The 17412-nt window shown below is 38.3% G+C and overlaps 2 protein-coding genes and 1 long non-coding RNA gene across 4 annotated transcripts in view; 1 reads left to right on the forward strand and 2 right to left on the reverse strand.

The window, feature by feature from the left end:
* LOC590181 (zinc transporter ZIP1-like) overlaps positions 1 to 1037 on the reverse strand; it is a 27205-nt gene extending 26168 nt beyond the window's left edge. The window contains exon 1 of one of the 2 annotated variants that reach the window (XM_030998707.1): positions 920 to 1037. The gene's annotated coding sequence lies outside the window, so the exon portion shown is untranslated. The other variant, XM_030998708.1, reaches the window with a different exon arrangement.
* A 167-nt stretch (positions 1038 to 1204) lies between these two features.
* LOC115929538 lies at positions 1205 to 2276 on the forward strand. The gene is made up of 2 exons (XR_004066526.1): positions 1205 to 1365; positions 2025 to 2276. It is a non-coding gene; the product is annotated as an uncharacterized LOC115929538 (long non-coding RNA).
* Positions 2277 to 14797: 12521 nt separating this feature from the next.
* LOC755663 (zinc transporter ZIP1-like) lies at positions 14798 to 15784 on the reverse strand. The gene has a single exon (XM_011668018.2). It carries the CDS (start codon positions 15782 to 15784, stop codon positions 14798 to 14800), a length of 987 nt encoding a protein of 328 aa, XP_011666320.2.
* Positions 15785 to 17412: the final 1628 nt, after the last annotated feature.

A 17412-nucleotide genomic window follows, 5' to 3' on the forward strand; every position in this document is an offset into this window, starting at 1 on the left:
TTTTTTTTTGACTCCCCCCCCCCCCACTGAGCGACTTTTTGGCCGGCGCGATTTTCAAATTTTTCTGAGTCGTTGCGAAATTTTGGACCCGATTTTAAAACCCCCCCCTTGAAAAAATCCTGCGTACGCCACTGCCTACAAGGGTGTATTTCAGTTTACGACTATAGTGTAAAGCAACTAGAAGTAAAGATCCACTGTTCCACATTCGAACTCTTAACAAATAACTATTCATTTCACTTCTATACTCTAATTAATAGTGTCTTCTTTAAGCAAAATAAAATGTGTGTTTTGTCTCATTTCTGAATTACATAAAAACTCCATTCAGCATACTATAAATCACATACCAAAATCCCCTTTTCAAGTATTAAACGAATAACTCGATATTACCTAGGGCGACATAAACAAGACTAACCGTAAGGCGAATCACTAAACCTGGCGTCTAAAAATATCCCTCCGCTATATACTATGTCCGTATAAGTACTACAATTCACTGAAGTCCTAAAATAGCGTAAGAAAAATAGGTCTCACGTGTCATCCCGAATTTATGAAATATAACACCAAAACAATAATGAACGTCTCCAGATAACTTGTAAACTATCACGAGACATTTCAGCATCTCTTACACTTCCTTGAAGTATATAACCAAGAATTATTTTACAAATTATCAATCACTTTCACAAGTACCGTAAGCACAGTCGAAACCAATATGGACTTTTACCACTATCCAAACTTCAAAAGAGGCCCAAATTTGTCCTACAAACCTCAAAAACATTAAAGATACACGTACAATCCTAGCATAACATACACTCATAAGAATAATAGCACGGAATTAAACATACCTTCAGTTTTTGCATATAAATGAAGGAAAAACTAGGATCAACCAACATGTGCAGGGCATGTGAGTTAAAGTCTCACCTACCTGGTAGATGTACCTTCGTACGGTCTTGTTTTGCGCTGTAGCAAGTGCTGATAGTCTCAGCTCAGGTAAAAAGGGTAATTATTCTGCCGCGTAACAAATAATGTCATGCCTTGACAGGTATACTTTGTGTTTGAATTTCTAAGGAACGTGTACAACGGTGTTGTAGGTTGGATCAATATCTATTGTTCGATCAACTAAATAAAGGAACGTGTAAATACCCGTATTGTGATCCTCGCATGGCAACACGAGGAAGCGTATTGCTATACGTGCCTTCACGGTTGTTTCATCGCAAAGCATGCCGGGACATAATTCTAGTACATTTTTACCTTCGCCGTGATCAGCTGTCCCGTTGCAAACAACGGGATTCTTATCGAAGCAACATCTTAATCTTGTACAAAATCCGCTATTATGCAGTGATTTTCTTTCACTCCAGTATCATTTGTACGGTAAGAAACTAAAGTTTGTGCTTATTCCTTTTATGACGAATAAAGCTGATAATACGACGTATGAGAGTGGGCCGGGGTCCAACTTTAGTAAATGTAGGCCTAGATCTAGTGCCGTATGTTTATATGACTTGTGTGTGCATTTTAAGTAGACTGATTGCCTTGTGTTTTAGGTAGAAGTTAACCAAATTTACAGTAAAATGAGACTATGTCTCAGGAAATATGAACAGGTCTAGATCCTATAGACTATACATAATTGATATTGGAATAGGATCTACTAGAATGGCCGACAGTAGATAGTGATGGCAATTAGTAAATGTAAAAAAGTAAAAGAGGCCATGAAAACGATAGATTTGTCGATCTTGATCTGAATATAATAGTCTATGTATTGATGAGCTCTACTTGAGGATCTACATGACGGGGGCGTATGAAGGATTTTTTCGAGGGGGGGGGGGGGGTTAAAATTTGAAAATCGTGCCGAAAATTTCACATCGACTCAGCCAGCCGGTGAATGAGAGGGGGGGGGGGGGGGGTCACCTTTTTGGGGTCACCCTTTAGCACAAAAATGTTTCCCCATGAACGTGCGATAAGGGTTCTTTTGTTACCGTTATTCTTGAGGTTACAAACTTAAATTTGATTGTCTTTTTCCTTTTATTTATCAGTTGCAGCATCATCAAACACTATGGCCGATGAATCAGAAGATGACGTAGATGCTACGAGAGAGCTCATTTCACAATGGACAACAGAAGTGATACGTGACTTTCTACAAGGAGGGGACTCAAGCTTGGAAATTGAGGAGTCATTATTTTATGGGTGTTCTCTGCCCTGACGCTGGGGGTACTGTTCAGCCATCCGAGGTAGAGAGGTAGAGAGGAACTGGACGATGGATGGATGGGGGGGGGGGGGGGGGGGGGGGGGAGAAAGGCATGCAGAGATGGCCGTCTACTATGTATAAGAGACATTGTGTGCTACTGGATAAGGACCCTCCATCACTAGAGGGAAGAATAATGAGAGACTACAAATAGGGGAAGGCATTTAGTTATTTTGCCAGTTTCTGGTTAGGGAGACATTTGTTTCATCTCCTGGGAGAAAGCTGTCTGAAATTCAAAATGTATTTGATGCTTGAATAAATTTAGTTCATTTTCTAGACTGGTTCATGTCAAACCGTTGATTCTACTTTCTTGTGAGAATACACTGTAGTCAGAGAGATAGAGAAGTAACACGAGTAAAGAATGAAAAAGAAGCCAATATTTGAACGAGGAGGAGAAAATGGAGATTACGTTGTTGCCCATCAAGTTGGAATAATTGTTCTTACCACTGTTTATTAAATGATTGTGACCATATGGTTTATTGTTTGTACATAATGGTCTTATATTATAAGAACTGTATTGATCAATCTCAGGAGTCTTATACATGTAAATTGATTAATACAGTTTTGAGATGATGATGATGATCGTGATGATGAACGAGAAGGAGAAGAGGAGGAATATATCAAGAGTTGATGAAGAAAAGATTGATAGAGGGGTTATCATTACAGAGAGAGAGAAAGAGAGATAGACTAACATAAGGAAGGGAGAGCAAGAACAAGGCTATGACATAGGGGAAGAGATAGAAATCAAAATTATATTTATACAACATTTACTAAATTAAAATAATAAATTAGAATACAAGGCTAGAGGAAAGAATGCAAACTAAAATTAAGCAAAGACCATCACTATATCGTTCACATTATAATATAAATTAAGAAAAGGTACATGGAAACATGTACATTTGTAAAATTTAATCTCTCATTCTCTTGATCTTCCTCTTCACACCTAATTCTTGCTCTCCCTGTCTATCTCTCCCACCCCTCTCCATCTCTCTCTCTTTCTCTCCCCTCTCTCTCTCTCCTTATTATCACTCTTTCTCTTTCATTAAGCGTCGACATCTCTCTCAATGCCTCTCTCTGTTTCTATGAATTTTCTCTTGTTAAATATTTTAAACATCAGGTCTGTCTGACCTTCCTCTCTTGAATAAATCATGAATAACTTCAACTCAGCGTCCTTCATACAGTAATGATTGCTTAGTAGTCATCTACAACCCTCACTGTGTTGTTTGATTTTATTTGTAAAATAAATATAACCATGAAATCAATATCAACAGGGAACGGAGGTACCGCATGCGTGTTCCCAAAATCTCTGGCTCGTAACAAAATTTTAAAAAATTAAAATAAAAAAAAACGCTACTTTTAAAGCGCTTACCACCAAAATCTCTAAGCGCTATAACAAACAAAAATAGACTGATAAACAATTACTTATTAAACAAAACAAAAAAGTGTGAATAAACCTACAAATTACAATACATATACCGTACATGTACATCAAAGTGAACAGAGCCTGGCAGCAGAGTTTTGGATTCTCTGGAGTTTTGCAATGAAAAAGATCTGTCCGTATTGACTTTACACACTGGGCTTTTGCTGAGAAGGGGGGGGGGGGGTGCTGAAAAGGCTTGTATAACAAAGAAACAAAATCTACCCGTATTGACTTAACACAGGGGACTTATGCTAAAAAAGGGGGTGCTGGGAACACGCATGTGGGTACCCTAAATAACACTGAGTTGGAGGGGTACCACCTTTAATGCAAACGCATTTAAAGGGATCCGGTAACATTATCTCAGATTCTGAAACAAAATCCTGGATTTAGCTCATGCTGCAATGATAATTTTAGGTCAGTCAAGAACTCAATGACTTTTACAATCCGATCGCCTGTCTGATTATCAAGATATTTACGATTGGAAATCGAAACCAAATTTTGTGTTTGTCAAACGCTTTTCATAACACTACAAGTCTATTGGAGAAAACGAGTATGGTAAAAGGGGTCAATCAAAGATTTTTACTTTTTTGAGGCACTTCTTGATCATTTTGAAGCGCGATTTTGTTAGGGCTTCAGTATTAATACACCATATCGCAGACACTGGTAGCGCGTAGGGCCATACGTCAATCTCGAATTAAACATTGTTAAACCCTGCCCCCCCCCACTCAGTGTTATTTAGGGTACGCATATGCTTGTTCCATCTTTTTGAAAGCACCCACTATCTGAGGACTGCCAACATTTCCGAACCCCCTTTCGCGGGCTTTTCCTGCCTTGGAGACTCCCCTAAATCATGAAAAATGCTCAATGTACCCCCCTAAATTCAGAATAATTTCTCAGGAGTCCAAAGAGATAAGAGAAAAAAAGAAAAAAATACCCCCTTTTAAAGAAATCTCCGGGTGAAAAGTTAATACACCCCTTTTTGTACAATTCTCGGGCCGGACACTGTCACACGAAAAGTACCCCTTTACCGGACATTTTGGTAACACGCATGGGGTCCGTCTGTTCTCGGAGTGGGTGGGGGGGGGGGGGGGGGGGCCTGGTGTTAAACAATGCCTTTTACAATACCTTTTACAACATACACCATTGGCTGTCACATGGTTTGGAAATCACATTACAGATAATAATCCTACATTATTGTGAGGTTTCACCTGTCATCATTTGATACCCGAAGGAACGCTTTTTAGGGGCTAAATCTAATTTTTTTCACAAGGCAAAATAACTATATGCCTTCCCCTCTTTGAAGTCTCTCATTATTTTTCCCTCTAGTGATGGAGGGTCCTTATCCAGTAGGTACATACATAGTAGGCCAGTTCTGCATTCCTACCCCCCCCCCCCCCCGTCTTCCCCTATCCATCCATTGTCCAGTTCCTCTCAGTAATGGGTATTGATTTTGTATAGGTCTAGCCTATAATCTAGGCGGAGTGCCGAGCTTTTTCTTTGCTGCTAGACTAACCTTAAGCAGAACGTCTGATACGGCGAGACTACGAACCGTGAGCCGCTTCGCGACTCACGGTTCGTAGTCTCGCCGTATCAGACGTTCTGCTTAAGGTTAGTCTAGCAGCAAAGAAAAAAGCTCGGCACTCCGCCTAGATTATAGGCTAGTATAGGTCTAGTCTCTTTTGTATTTGAATTACCTCTTTTCAGCAATAGTACCGTTGTTTCTTATTGATCGTGTATTGAGTTTATGAACCTCTCATTTCTCAACAGACTTTCGACAAATGAAGCTTGTTTTACTCCGACCTGTTTATACCGCCGAGTTCTTTGGACTTTCACGCAACACTTTGATATATTCAGGGCTATGTTTGGACTCTCTCAAAACATCATCAAAATAGATTTGAATACAAAGATAAGAATTGCAATTTAGTCATGTTACTAGGGAACAGAGATAAAATATACGAAACATTTTTAACTAGAGAAATAGAACCCAAGTCACATTATTGTATTATTTCTTCGTAAAATTTTTTTTTTTAAAGTTAACATAATTATTGTACAGCAAACATACACACCGTAAATTCGTAGTTTAGCGCCGTAACATGCCGAAACGCCGTAATATACGCCGTAACGCCGTATCGTTATATCCACAACGCATTTGACGTATCATCGATCTCTATGCTTAATCACCAACTTTTCTAGAGCACCCAAATGTCTTTTTGAGGTCTAACAGTAACACTCTATCATTCACTCCGTAACTCTATTCATACTTTCACCATCTCGACTCTATTTCATACTTTCACCATCTGGACTCTATTTCAAGCGCGTAGCCAGGATTTCATTTTAGGGGGGGGGGGGCGGTAGTGAGCACGCGAAGCGTGCGAATCACTTAAAGAGCGCGCATGGCGCGCTCCCTATGGGGGTGGGTGCAGGAAGCTTTGAAAGAAGACGATTCTTGTACCTTTCTCGACTCATAATCCTTGTCTGAATTCAGTCCGCCCCTCATGCGCATAGCGCGGAAGCTTTGGCGTATTATTAGACAAAGAAGGTGATTGTTGTACCTTTCTACCCTTAATTTATCTGAATTCAGTTTCCTCCCCTCACTTTGAAGTTTCATTAAATTATTAGAGAAAGAAGACGATTCATTGTTCCGTTCTCGACTCTTAATCCTTAATTTGAACTCAATTCCCCCCCCCCCTTTACGCGCGAAGCGCGGAAGCTTTGACGTTTTATCAAATTATGAGAGAGAGAAGACGATTCGTTGTACCGTTCTCGACTCCTTTTTCCTTTTTCTTCCTACGTCCTCTTCCTTTTTTTCTTCTCTTTCTCTCTCTTTTTTTTCTGGCCGGCGTTTTTTTTTGGGGGGGCGACCGCCCCCACCGCCCCCCCTGGCTACGCGCCTGCTCTATTTCATACTTTCGCCATCTCGACTCTATTTCATACTTTCACCATCTCGACTCTATTTCATACTTTCACCATCTCGACTCTATTTCATACTTTCACCATCTCGACTCTATTTCATACTTTCACCATCTCGACTCTATTTCATACTTTCACCATCTCGACTCTATTTCATACTTTCACCATCTCGACTCTTTACCATACTTTCACCATCTCGACTCTTTACCATACTTTCACCATCTCGACACTATTTCATACTTTCACCATCTCGACTCTTTTCCATACTTTCACCATTTCGACTCTATTCCATACTTTCACCATCTCGACTCTATTTCATACTTTCACCATCTCGACTTTATTTCATACTTTCACCATTTCGACTCTATTTCATACTTTCACCATCTCGACCCTATTTCATACTTTCACCATCTCGACTCTATTTCATACTTTCACCATCTCGACTTTATTTCATACTTTCACCATCTCGACTCTTTTCCATACTTTCACCATTTCGACTCTATTTCATACTTTCACCATCTCGACCCTATTTCATACTTTCACCATCTCGACTCTATTTCATACTTTCACCATCTCGACTCTATTTCATACTTTCACCATCTCGACTTTATTTCATACTTTCACCATCTCGACTCTTTTCCATACTTTCACCATTTCGACTCTATTTCATACTTTCACCATCTCGACCCTATTTCATACTTTCACCATCTCGACTCTATTTCATACTTTCACCATCTCGACTCTATTTCATACTTTCACCATCTCGACTCTATTCCATACTTTCACCATCTCGACTCTATTTCATACTTTCACCATCTCGACTCTATTTCATACTTTCACCATCTCGACTCTATTTCATACTTTCACCATCTCGACTCTATTTCATACTTTCACCATCTCGACTCTTTACCATACTTTCACCATCTCGACTCTATTTCATACTTTCACCATCTCGACTCTTTTCCATACTTTCACCATTTCGACTCTATTTCATACTTTCACCATCTCGACCCTATTTCATACTTTCACCATCTCGACTCTATTTCATACTTCCACCATCTCGACTTTATTTCATACTTTCACCATCTCGACTCTTTTCCATACTTTCACCATCTCGACTCTATTTCATACTTTCACCATCTCGACTCTATTTCATACTTTCACCATCTCGACTCTATTCCATCACGACTTTTCGACGCGTGTCGACGCTACAAAAACGAATTCACTGTCCAATCATCCTATATCCTATACATGGTGACTAGGATGGGCTCCTCGCTCTCGCGTTCACTTGGGTTTTCGCGATTAGTCTCGTTTTAGTCGCTCGGCGTCTATCAGACAAGTGGCCTTGTTTAAAGGCTAGTCCTCACTATGTGCAATATCCATGTCTTCAATATTCCAGTGTCTTCTTATTATTATCATTAAAATGATGAGTTCCCACTGCAGAATTTATGTACGAAGAAAATAGAGCATAATTATTGAATATAACTGTTTTTACTTGGAATAGCTCACACATCTATCATCACTTTTTAAGTAAAGCCAGTGTATGTATGTATTATGAACTATGTGCAATCATCTCTGAATTCGGGTTTGCCCGTACTGTGGGTTGGGATTCCTTCTCGATCCTTCCCTTCCACCTCCCCCCCCCCCCCCCCTCTCCCCCCTCTCTCCCCCCCCCCCTCTCTCTCTCTCTCTCCCCCTCTCTCTCTCTCTACACTCTCTACTCTATCTCTTTCTTTCCTCTTTGTTTGTCTCTCTTTTATTTTCTCTCTTATATCTTCCTCTTCCACTCTCTCTATCTTCGTCTCTCGTTATTTCTCACTGTCTCTGTCTCTATGTACCCCCCCTCTCTCTCTCTTTCTCTCTCTCTCTCTCTCTCTCTCTCTATGTTCCTCCGGCTAGGATGAGTTTCTGGAGTATTATATGGGGGTGCAAGGTATCGGGGTGTTGTGTACTAAAGCTATGTTGAAAATCTTGGGGCCTTTTTACTATATATATTTGTGCATTGTGTCGATGTCATGTTATGTTTTTCCAATTTCTAACCGATTTTGAATGTACTTATTTCGTATTTCAATGTCATGCTTTTGATGTCTTTTTATACATGATTTTAATGTAAACGCAATATGTAAAATCCCACAATGAATTTCCATGTTATTATTGGACAATATAAAATTGAATTGAATTGGAATTGAATTCACGGCATTAGTGAATATGCGAAGAAAAAAAGCCATGTTGTATTGCTATTGGTTCATCTGAATGAGGCTTCTGGGCAGCGTCTCACGAAACCTTCGGAAGTACAAGTTCAGCGACATCCCAATTGAAGTGCGTGTATTAAGTTTAACACGCGTTTCAATGTAATGTCGGTGAACTTGTACTTCTGACGTTTTCATGAAACGCTGCTCAGGTATCGCTGTCTTCGGATGGATTACACCCAAACGGAGAGGGCGGAATATACGTGGGAAGCCCTGATCTTGATTGATTGATTTTTTCTTTCTTTTGTGCCGTTATTCTCGGAGGAAGAGGCATACGTATTAAGTCCCACCTTCATGAACTGATGGTCGCACGCCAGTTATTAGATTCATCATGATTAGATGGTTTCTCGTTCACCCGTAAACCAGAGATGACATTGTAATTTTTAAATAAAATATGATATAAAATCAAATATATAAATTTGGAAATTTGTAAATTGTGCTAAATGAGGGATGATTGGATGTGCAGATCAGTTCTATGAACATGAAAAGTAGGCATTGGTCCCAAAGGGATTGGAATGAGGAGTTTATTATTAGCAGCACAAGAACCATCATAACTATTGTGAGCATTGAAAATAGTTTTTTGGATCGTCTGAGTTACAGACCTTGTAAAGGGAAAAGGAGATGGAAAACACCCCCCTCCTTATTTTCAGCAGTTTATAGGAATTTGTATGAACTAGTCAAGACACAAGTGTGAATGCAGTTATTGTTAACACCTCTTTTTCTTTTTTCAACTTTTCATTTCTCACTCTTAACACACAGCAAATCCCTGAAAATAAATGTTGTATACTCCTACAACCTTGGTAATTTTATGTATCAACTTGAGATAAACGAACTACCAATAAGATTAACGGAATTTTTTATTAAAAACCAGGAAATTCATAACTACCCAACTAGGCAGTCGAATCATTTTCACCCCCTCGCACAAGAACAGTTACTTAACAAAAAACATTCATTTATACTGGACCCATACTTTGGAACTCACTCAACCCGGCTCTCAAATCAACCCCCACACTTAACACGTTTAAACGTAAACTCAAGCATTTCTTGTTGAATACCTACGACATCCATGATACCTAAACACGTTACACCTAACATCTGCTTTTCATTCCTTTCACTCTCTACCACCGGTCAAAGACGACTTTATCCCTATGCTAATTCTTCCCTGATATATCTGCCCCTCCCTTTAGCTCTCTCCCTTTTTCTTTTCTTTCCCCCTTATTCACAACGTTCTCACTTGTCCCATGTATATTCTTTTTGTATTGCTTCTTTTTTCTTCTTCTTTTTTCTTCTCGTTATTCATCTTTCCTTACGTACCTGTTCTCTTTTCTGAATTGTTTTCCTTGCAATTATTCTTTTTCTCCACGCGAGTAGTGCTTAAATAAGCACTGATTATTTTATTTAATATATATAAATATTTGTTTATGCTGAGGAAAGCACAGAACGCTTCCTTTTTTCAATTGTTTATGATATTTTTCGTAAAATGTGTCACTTAAAGATAACCCTCGTGTAATCATATGCTTTTGTAAATATGTTATTTCAAATACCCTTATTTATACACAAACCTATGAACCGGGACCTCATAATACAAGCTTTGCTTTTTAGTAGATCCCCCACTTTATTGATTGATTTATATGATTATATTCTCTGTTATAACTATTATCATGTACATTATGTTTTCTATATTGTATGTTTAGTTATAATAATTACCATTGTTCATTATGTTCAATTATGTTATTTTTGATAAAGTGAAATAAATAAACTTGAAACTTGAAACAGCCCTTTTGAAAATTGAACTGTCTCGTGAACTTTTGTACTGGATACACCTCTTTTCAAACAATAAAGGGGGCTAGCCTATTTTTTCTGACAGCCCACAATTCAAAACATCTTTCCTAATACACATATAATAGGTACAATGTAGTAGAGTACTGTTTACATGATGGAATGATACATTATCATTCTCCAACAAATACATTGCTATCCAAAGTTGGAATGGATTTTCTTTGACCTCTGTTCATTATGATTTATACTTGATAGAGAAGTTTTGAGAAGATATAAACTTTATTTATCAATTATCTATCTACTGTCACAATCAAATAAAAAGTAAATATTCAAACTTTTTGGGAAACAGTGTAACCACAATTTGGATTAGTTATTGTACTGACCTTTTCCACCATGATTACCTATTATTTGTGATGCTTTATATATGAAAAAAAGAACCTTCGGCTTTTATTGTAAGATGTTTTGTATTATCTATAGATAAGCCAATACTCATACAATACTACAATCCTAATAACACGATATGCACTTAAACTTATATGTCGGGAACACAGAAGGACATACGTCAGAGTTTCAAATTTCTATACCAAAAAAAAACTTAAACAAGAAATCGTACAATCTTCAGAACGACGCACTTAGGTGTTAAGAATTCTTTTATATATGACCATAATGACCTTACATACATGAGTGTAGGGCTGAATAATGGTCTTTACTATTTATTGAGATATAGAAACTGCTGACAAGCCCTGCCAAGATCTTTTTCTCACGACTGTAATTTGTCATAATTGCCAATATAGAGAGATGTTTTTTGAGTTATATTGCATTCGAATGAGTGGGAAAATAAGCAAACAATTAAGAAATTGTATCTTTTTTTATTACTGTAAGTATAACAATACTAGTTCAGAAAGAAACATTAATATCTTAATTTTTGGCTCTGTTATTTGTTGGTTTTACACTTTAGTTTCATATCATAATTAGTATCGTTATTCATAATGTCATTGATCTTTTATCATAAAGATAGATTTGATATTTAGACATTCATGCGAATTACTCGGGATGTCACGGTGTGATGCTTTTCATGCCAGAATCTACCACAAGCACGAGATACGCCTACATTATTTTGTTTATTTCAGTCATGTTTAGAATGTGAATCGTGCAATAGGCAGAAGTAATAATAAGGAGAAATGAATGCCCATATCCAGAATAAAAGTGCAGTTGCGGCGTTTTTTTTTGTTTGTTTTTTTGTTGTTGCTTTCTTGCACGTTCACGGCAAGCATAGTTAAGGATTTGTGTCGTCCATTCATTCTCTCTCTCTCTCTCTCTCTCTGTTCCCTTTTAATATGAATAGTGAACAAGGTATGCTGATCACGGTCGCAAAATATTAATTGAATCAGACTATCGAAAAATCAACCTAAGGCAATTTCATTGGCCTTGTTTATCCCCTGTTGAAATGTGCGAATATTAATAATATGACTTATAACATAATCCGAACATGAAGAGGAAACTAAAATGGCCATTAGCTCGCATTTCTCAACAGTCTTTGCCATCGTGTATACTATTTAGTCGTTCTATTGCAAGTAACGACTGGGTAGATTTACTTATCTGTCTAGGGGGTAGAAGTAGTACATTTCAGTTATCTCAAATTTGGAAATTTGCTCTTTGATAGATTGCTTATCAATCATGATATTGGGATAGATTTTGTGTTCCGAACGATTTGTGCATGCAAATGTCTTTCAAGATACAAGATACACGATACAAGATATTTTATTTGGTCTTTGCAAACAAGTTACATAGAAAATTGTTTTCCACTGGCGTTACAGTCATATTCAACAAAATACATAATTACAAGAAATAAATACATCACGTTTATACAATGAAATAGATGAAATGAGGAACAAATCATTGCAAAAGATAATGAAGCGACAAAAATGGTCATTGGTACATGTACTTCATATCATGAGTTTCAGAATTAAGCCTTGGTCATTGGTATTTCAAATCATACAATTAATTTCCGACGCAGAAGTTTAACGTTTAACCTGTGAGTTGAATTTATGAACAGAGTCGGGTACAAATGAATATCTGAATCGTGAAAGCCGGGTGGGATAGGGGCGAAGTCGGATACCAGAACGATTAAATGAATAAAATAAATGAAGTGGATGGGTATTGTCTTTCATGATTGCACAGACCTTATCAACAATTTGCTCAGTTCAATGAGACTCGACAGAAGCTAATTCTACCCCAATTATGCGTTGTGCTATTTTACGTGGCCTTTCCAATTTCTTCTTGTCCTGTTTTGAGAGATTGCCAAATGAACAAATTTCATATTGTATTAAGCAAATAACGTACTCTTTAAAATGATCCAGCCTTTCGCATCGCATTATTATATACCTTACACAACAATACACCAAAAGGATCACGATATTAAGCCGGCACTAGAATTTCATTTCAAATTTAACACCTATAGAAGCATTTAAAATAACTAATCCGCTTGCACGTCAGCATCAATGATTTTTTTTTAATAAGCAAAACGCGTACGCAGAACCAAGTAACCCTTTCGAGACGGTCATTCCACTATTTGTGTTTAGGCTTTATAACTTTGGCTTCAGATCTCTAGAAAAGATTACCAGATGCATGAGTAGAACAGGTAACAAATTCTGCACACGATATGTCCTTGCTCGTTGAATGACCATATTGTATTTGATGCCAGGAATTAAAGGCAGCAAAGTATGTTTTAAACATCCTTAAGTGGGCAACACATTAAAGGGTTCAAAACTAAATTGACAATTTGTCAACTTTCCAAGAAAGGTTCTACCCGTGTATATTGTTTTCAGAGACATTGCATGTTAGTAAAACAATGCAGGTTTAGAAGCAAAATGTTATTTTGATCAATATACATACATATGATCAATTTAGCCCTTAATAATTTCTGTCTTTAAAAGGGTTACGGCCAGGGACGCATTATACAAAAATGTGTTAAAAACACACACAAAAAGAGTATGCAAGCCTAATAGAATATTGATTATCTTTAAATAATGAGCAGGTGTCAAAGTGGTAGAACAAAAAATACAGTTTTCTCACGTACCTGTCTGGGTTTTTTTATTAAGAAAATTTGTAAAACAGATGTGACTGTTAAAAAAAAATCGTTGTTGAGGGAAACACTTGAAGAGAAGGTTGAGTTCTGGAACAAGGTGAAAAATAATTTGTGACCGATTTCATGGTTATTATGCAAGTGTGGAAGAACATCAGAGGAAAAAAAATAAACGTTACCTAGGCTCAGTTAAATACGAAACATGTCAAGCATATTTGTAAATGCATTATCATTAATCTGATCTACTACAAATATTTGACACAAGAGTACTAGAAATAATAACTAACATGACTTGAAATTTCTATTGGGCAAGTTACGGGAACCCCGTGTCTGCGCACCCAGGTTTTAGCAAGTCTTTTCTTTATCATTACTTTAATACTTGAGCTTATTAAAACAGTAAGTGTGTAAAAAGAGTCACCGAATTTTTAACAAGAAACATTGTCATTTTCACGAGAAAAGACCATCACGTCATATTGACGTTCAAAAGCAGAAGTTTCCCATTTTTTGCACATTCGATTTATACGCAATTTGGGATTTTCGTCATCAAAGATGGACATTAAAAGAGAACTTGAGGAAATTCTATTTTTCTGAAGTGTTTACATGATCATACCGAGGTTATAAGAAATTAAGTCGTGTATCTTCAAAACATTATTTGCGTCAAAGAGTTCATGAGTATGAGCGCAGAAATTGGCATGAGATGGAAATACAATTTATCTTGTTCAGAATACCAATTTATTTTTAGAGATTATTTCAAAAACATAATTAACATGCAGCTTATAAGAGACTTGTGTTTAATAGTATTATCAAGTCCAATATTTCTTGGTAAGTTATCAATAATATAACTAAATAGCATATAATTTTTTTGTTTTGTAAATTCGATAACAATTTATTTGCCTTGATCCAGTCAGCAACTACTCGTAATTGAGAGTTAATCGTTCTGAGTAAAATGTCTGGGTCTTGATTAGAAAAGTCGTCAGCAAACAAAATGAGAGACAGGGTTGTTCTGGACATGTCAAATTCATTATATACAATTAAATACAATATATGCGAAAATAGCATGGATAATTGTGTTGTATGCTAATGTTGATAATGTACTGAAATGTAATAATGGCATGAAGCGCTTAAATCTGCGTCAAACCACACATCAGTCCAAATCCAGCTATTAGACAAGTACATTTCAGCAGCCGATCATCTTTCCCCGCTAATTCAACAGGGAGAAGTTCCACAAACGTCACAAACATAAATGTCCCAGTGGCTAAACCTTGTAGGATACCATTGACTAATAGAGCATCAGCGTTGACGGACGGATCAGCGAGTGGAATGCCGATACCGATGCCGATTGGGGACGTGAGAGAGAAGATGACGAGGCTACTCCACTTGAGAACATCCCGTCCTGGTAGTTGAGCGAACCGAAGAAGAACGGTGAAACTCTCGATGCCCTTATGGATAGAGATGGCAATCAACAGGTCTATGGTGTCCTGCTCCTCAAGCTGAAGACCAAGGGCTAGCCCTTCGAAGAGGCCGTGAAAGGAGAGTGAAACAAGGAGGACGATGGCTCGGAAGGAAGTGAGGGGCTGGAGGTCGTCCAGGCCTCGTTGGACGGTAATCGATGCTTCGCTTTGACACTCTGAAGGCGATCGTTCACGCAACGCCCCGTATTCGCCATGGCCATCGGTGTCCGACTCTCTGGTTGTGGACTTCACCAGGTGAGATGTGTCAGATGCGGTATTATCAGTTCTCTCTGAGCTCTCCAGGCACCACATCATCAACTGTTCCACGAACACAACGAACAGGAAGCCCACACCAGCCGTGAAGCCAGCCCAGTCGAAACCCATGGCCATTCCGCCCCCTTCTACTTCACCGCCGTGAGTGATGTTCAGCGCCTTGTCGAAAATCATCCTCACATCTGGAAGGAGATGAACGAGTGCGATGCTCAAGAATATTCCAGCCGCGGCTGAGTTTAGTAGACTGATAACACGTCTTGTGATGGCGCTTTCTGCCATTCCTTGCGAATGGGATCTGATACAGCATAGTGGTATTAATCCTCCAACAAATGCTAACACAAAGAGCAATCCAATACCTAGGCCTTTCAGAGCAACGATATCCATCCTCTTCTAGTTCAGAGTGCTCAGTTTTGTGTCAAGATCGAAAAGAGTCCTTGCGTCGAATAGTTTAGTTCAAGTAAGGCATTAGTTTAGGCTGGCTTGCTGTAAACGATTGAGTCGTTTATCCATATCGATCCTGTTTATATGATATACACCTTCATTATATTGAGCAAAGCACGCGTATACCTGAAACGTAGCAGAAACACAAGCGTACAGTATTACTGCAGTGTGGGTCCTGTGATTCGCGAAGTACTTAGTGCTCTGATCAGATCGATATCTCAGCACAGCCTACCGCAGGTTCGACTATATATAGTTCGATCTCCACTGATAAAACAAGAGCAAAGAGTTTAAACTTGCAGACTATATCACTCACTAAACCAACAACAGAGCGCTCCACAGAACGAAATAATACCATATTGCAATATTCAATTGTTATTGTCCTTGTACAGCTAGGGTCACAGTCGAGTCACAGATTGCAGGTAGATGCACATGCCTTTAAAACGTCACGTTGGGAATTATAACAAGTGTTCTTGCGCCGCATTGTGAGGGTACGGATGACAGACAACACCCGGTTATGACAGACTAATTGCATGCGTGATTGAACCCAAACATTAACGTGCTGCATACAGGGCTTTGACAGGTTAAGAATAACGAGTAAACTACAATATTTGCAATGTTTATCGTAACGTGCAAGTATAGCGGCCATTCGAACTGTTGAGTTATGATTACATAGGTCATTACAAAAAAGATTTTCTGATATAACATTTCCTTACTAGCCTGTTAGCCGGATCGCACCACGCGATTGACTAGATATGTGCATGCATTATTTTGTTTACATACAGCACTTAGCTGCAGGGGCAGATTCAGGGTTGCCCGAAAGGGGGGGGGGGGGGTATTCTTCATATTCATATTTTCAGGAAATCCCGTGGGCGATCTCCAAGCGAAGATGCAAATCAGACAAATCTCCGACAAAAAGACAATTCTCTCATTTTCCTGGCTTTTTCTAAAGAGGGGGAAGGTAAGCCCGTTGGAAATAATTTTTAACGTTTTTAAGAGAGATATTCGACAACATTCTCGATTCTCGATTTTCGAGGGCTGACAAATAAAACAAAAATTTGGGTCAATAACCACTGGTTGTCATAAAACACGACACATAAGAAAGGATAAAGGATAAATTCCCGGCCAAATAACCCAAATAACCTCTGAATAACGAACCGAAGTTTCCCTCGAACACAAAATAGTAGGGACTTTTAGATTCGCACGAAGACAATGGGGATTGCTACGATCGACGTCCTTTTAATGCACTGCTTTGAATAGACGTCACAAGTATCAGTCCACGCAAATCTAAAAGTCCCTATTGTTAACGAACTGCAACCAGGTTCTTTCATTGTTGTAGCGCTTTTTAGCACGGGCTCCCTGGATTCCATGACACCGGAGATAATCACACTATGAACATGACGGACAAAGAAAGAGGACAAAATATACAGTTCCTCATCCTACCCTCAATAATTGCTGTGGTAGACAAAGGAATATCCCTTCACTACTATTATATAAAAATGTGTAGAACAGGTCAATATGCATGTGACACCTTTTCTACACATTTTAACATAATAGCAGTGAAGGGATGTTCC

This window comes from Strongylocentrotus purpuratus, unplaced genomic scaffold (genome assembly GCF_000002235.5).
Source record: "Strongylocentrotus purpuratus isolate Spur 01 unplaced genomic scaffold, Spur_5.0 spur5_scaffold_5, whole genome shotgun sequence".
In the NCBI taxonomy this organism is placed as follows: Eukaryota; Metazoa; Echinodermata; class Echinoidea; order Camarodonta; family Strongylocentrotidae; genus Strongylocentrotus; species Strongylocentrotus purpuratus.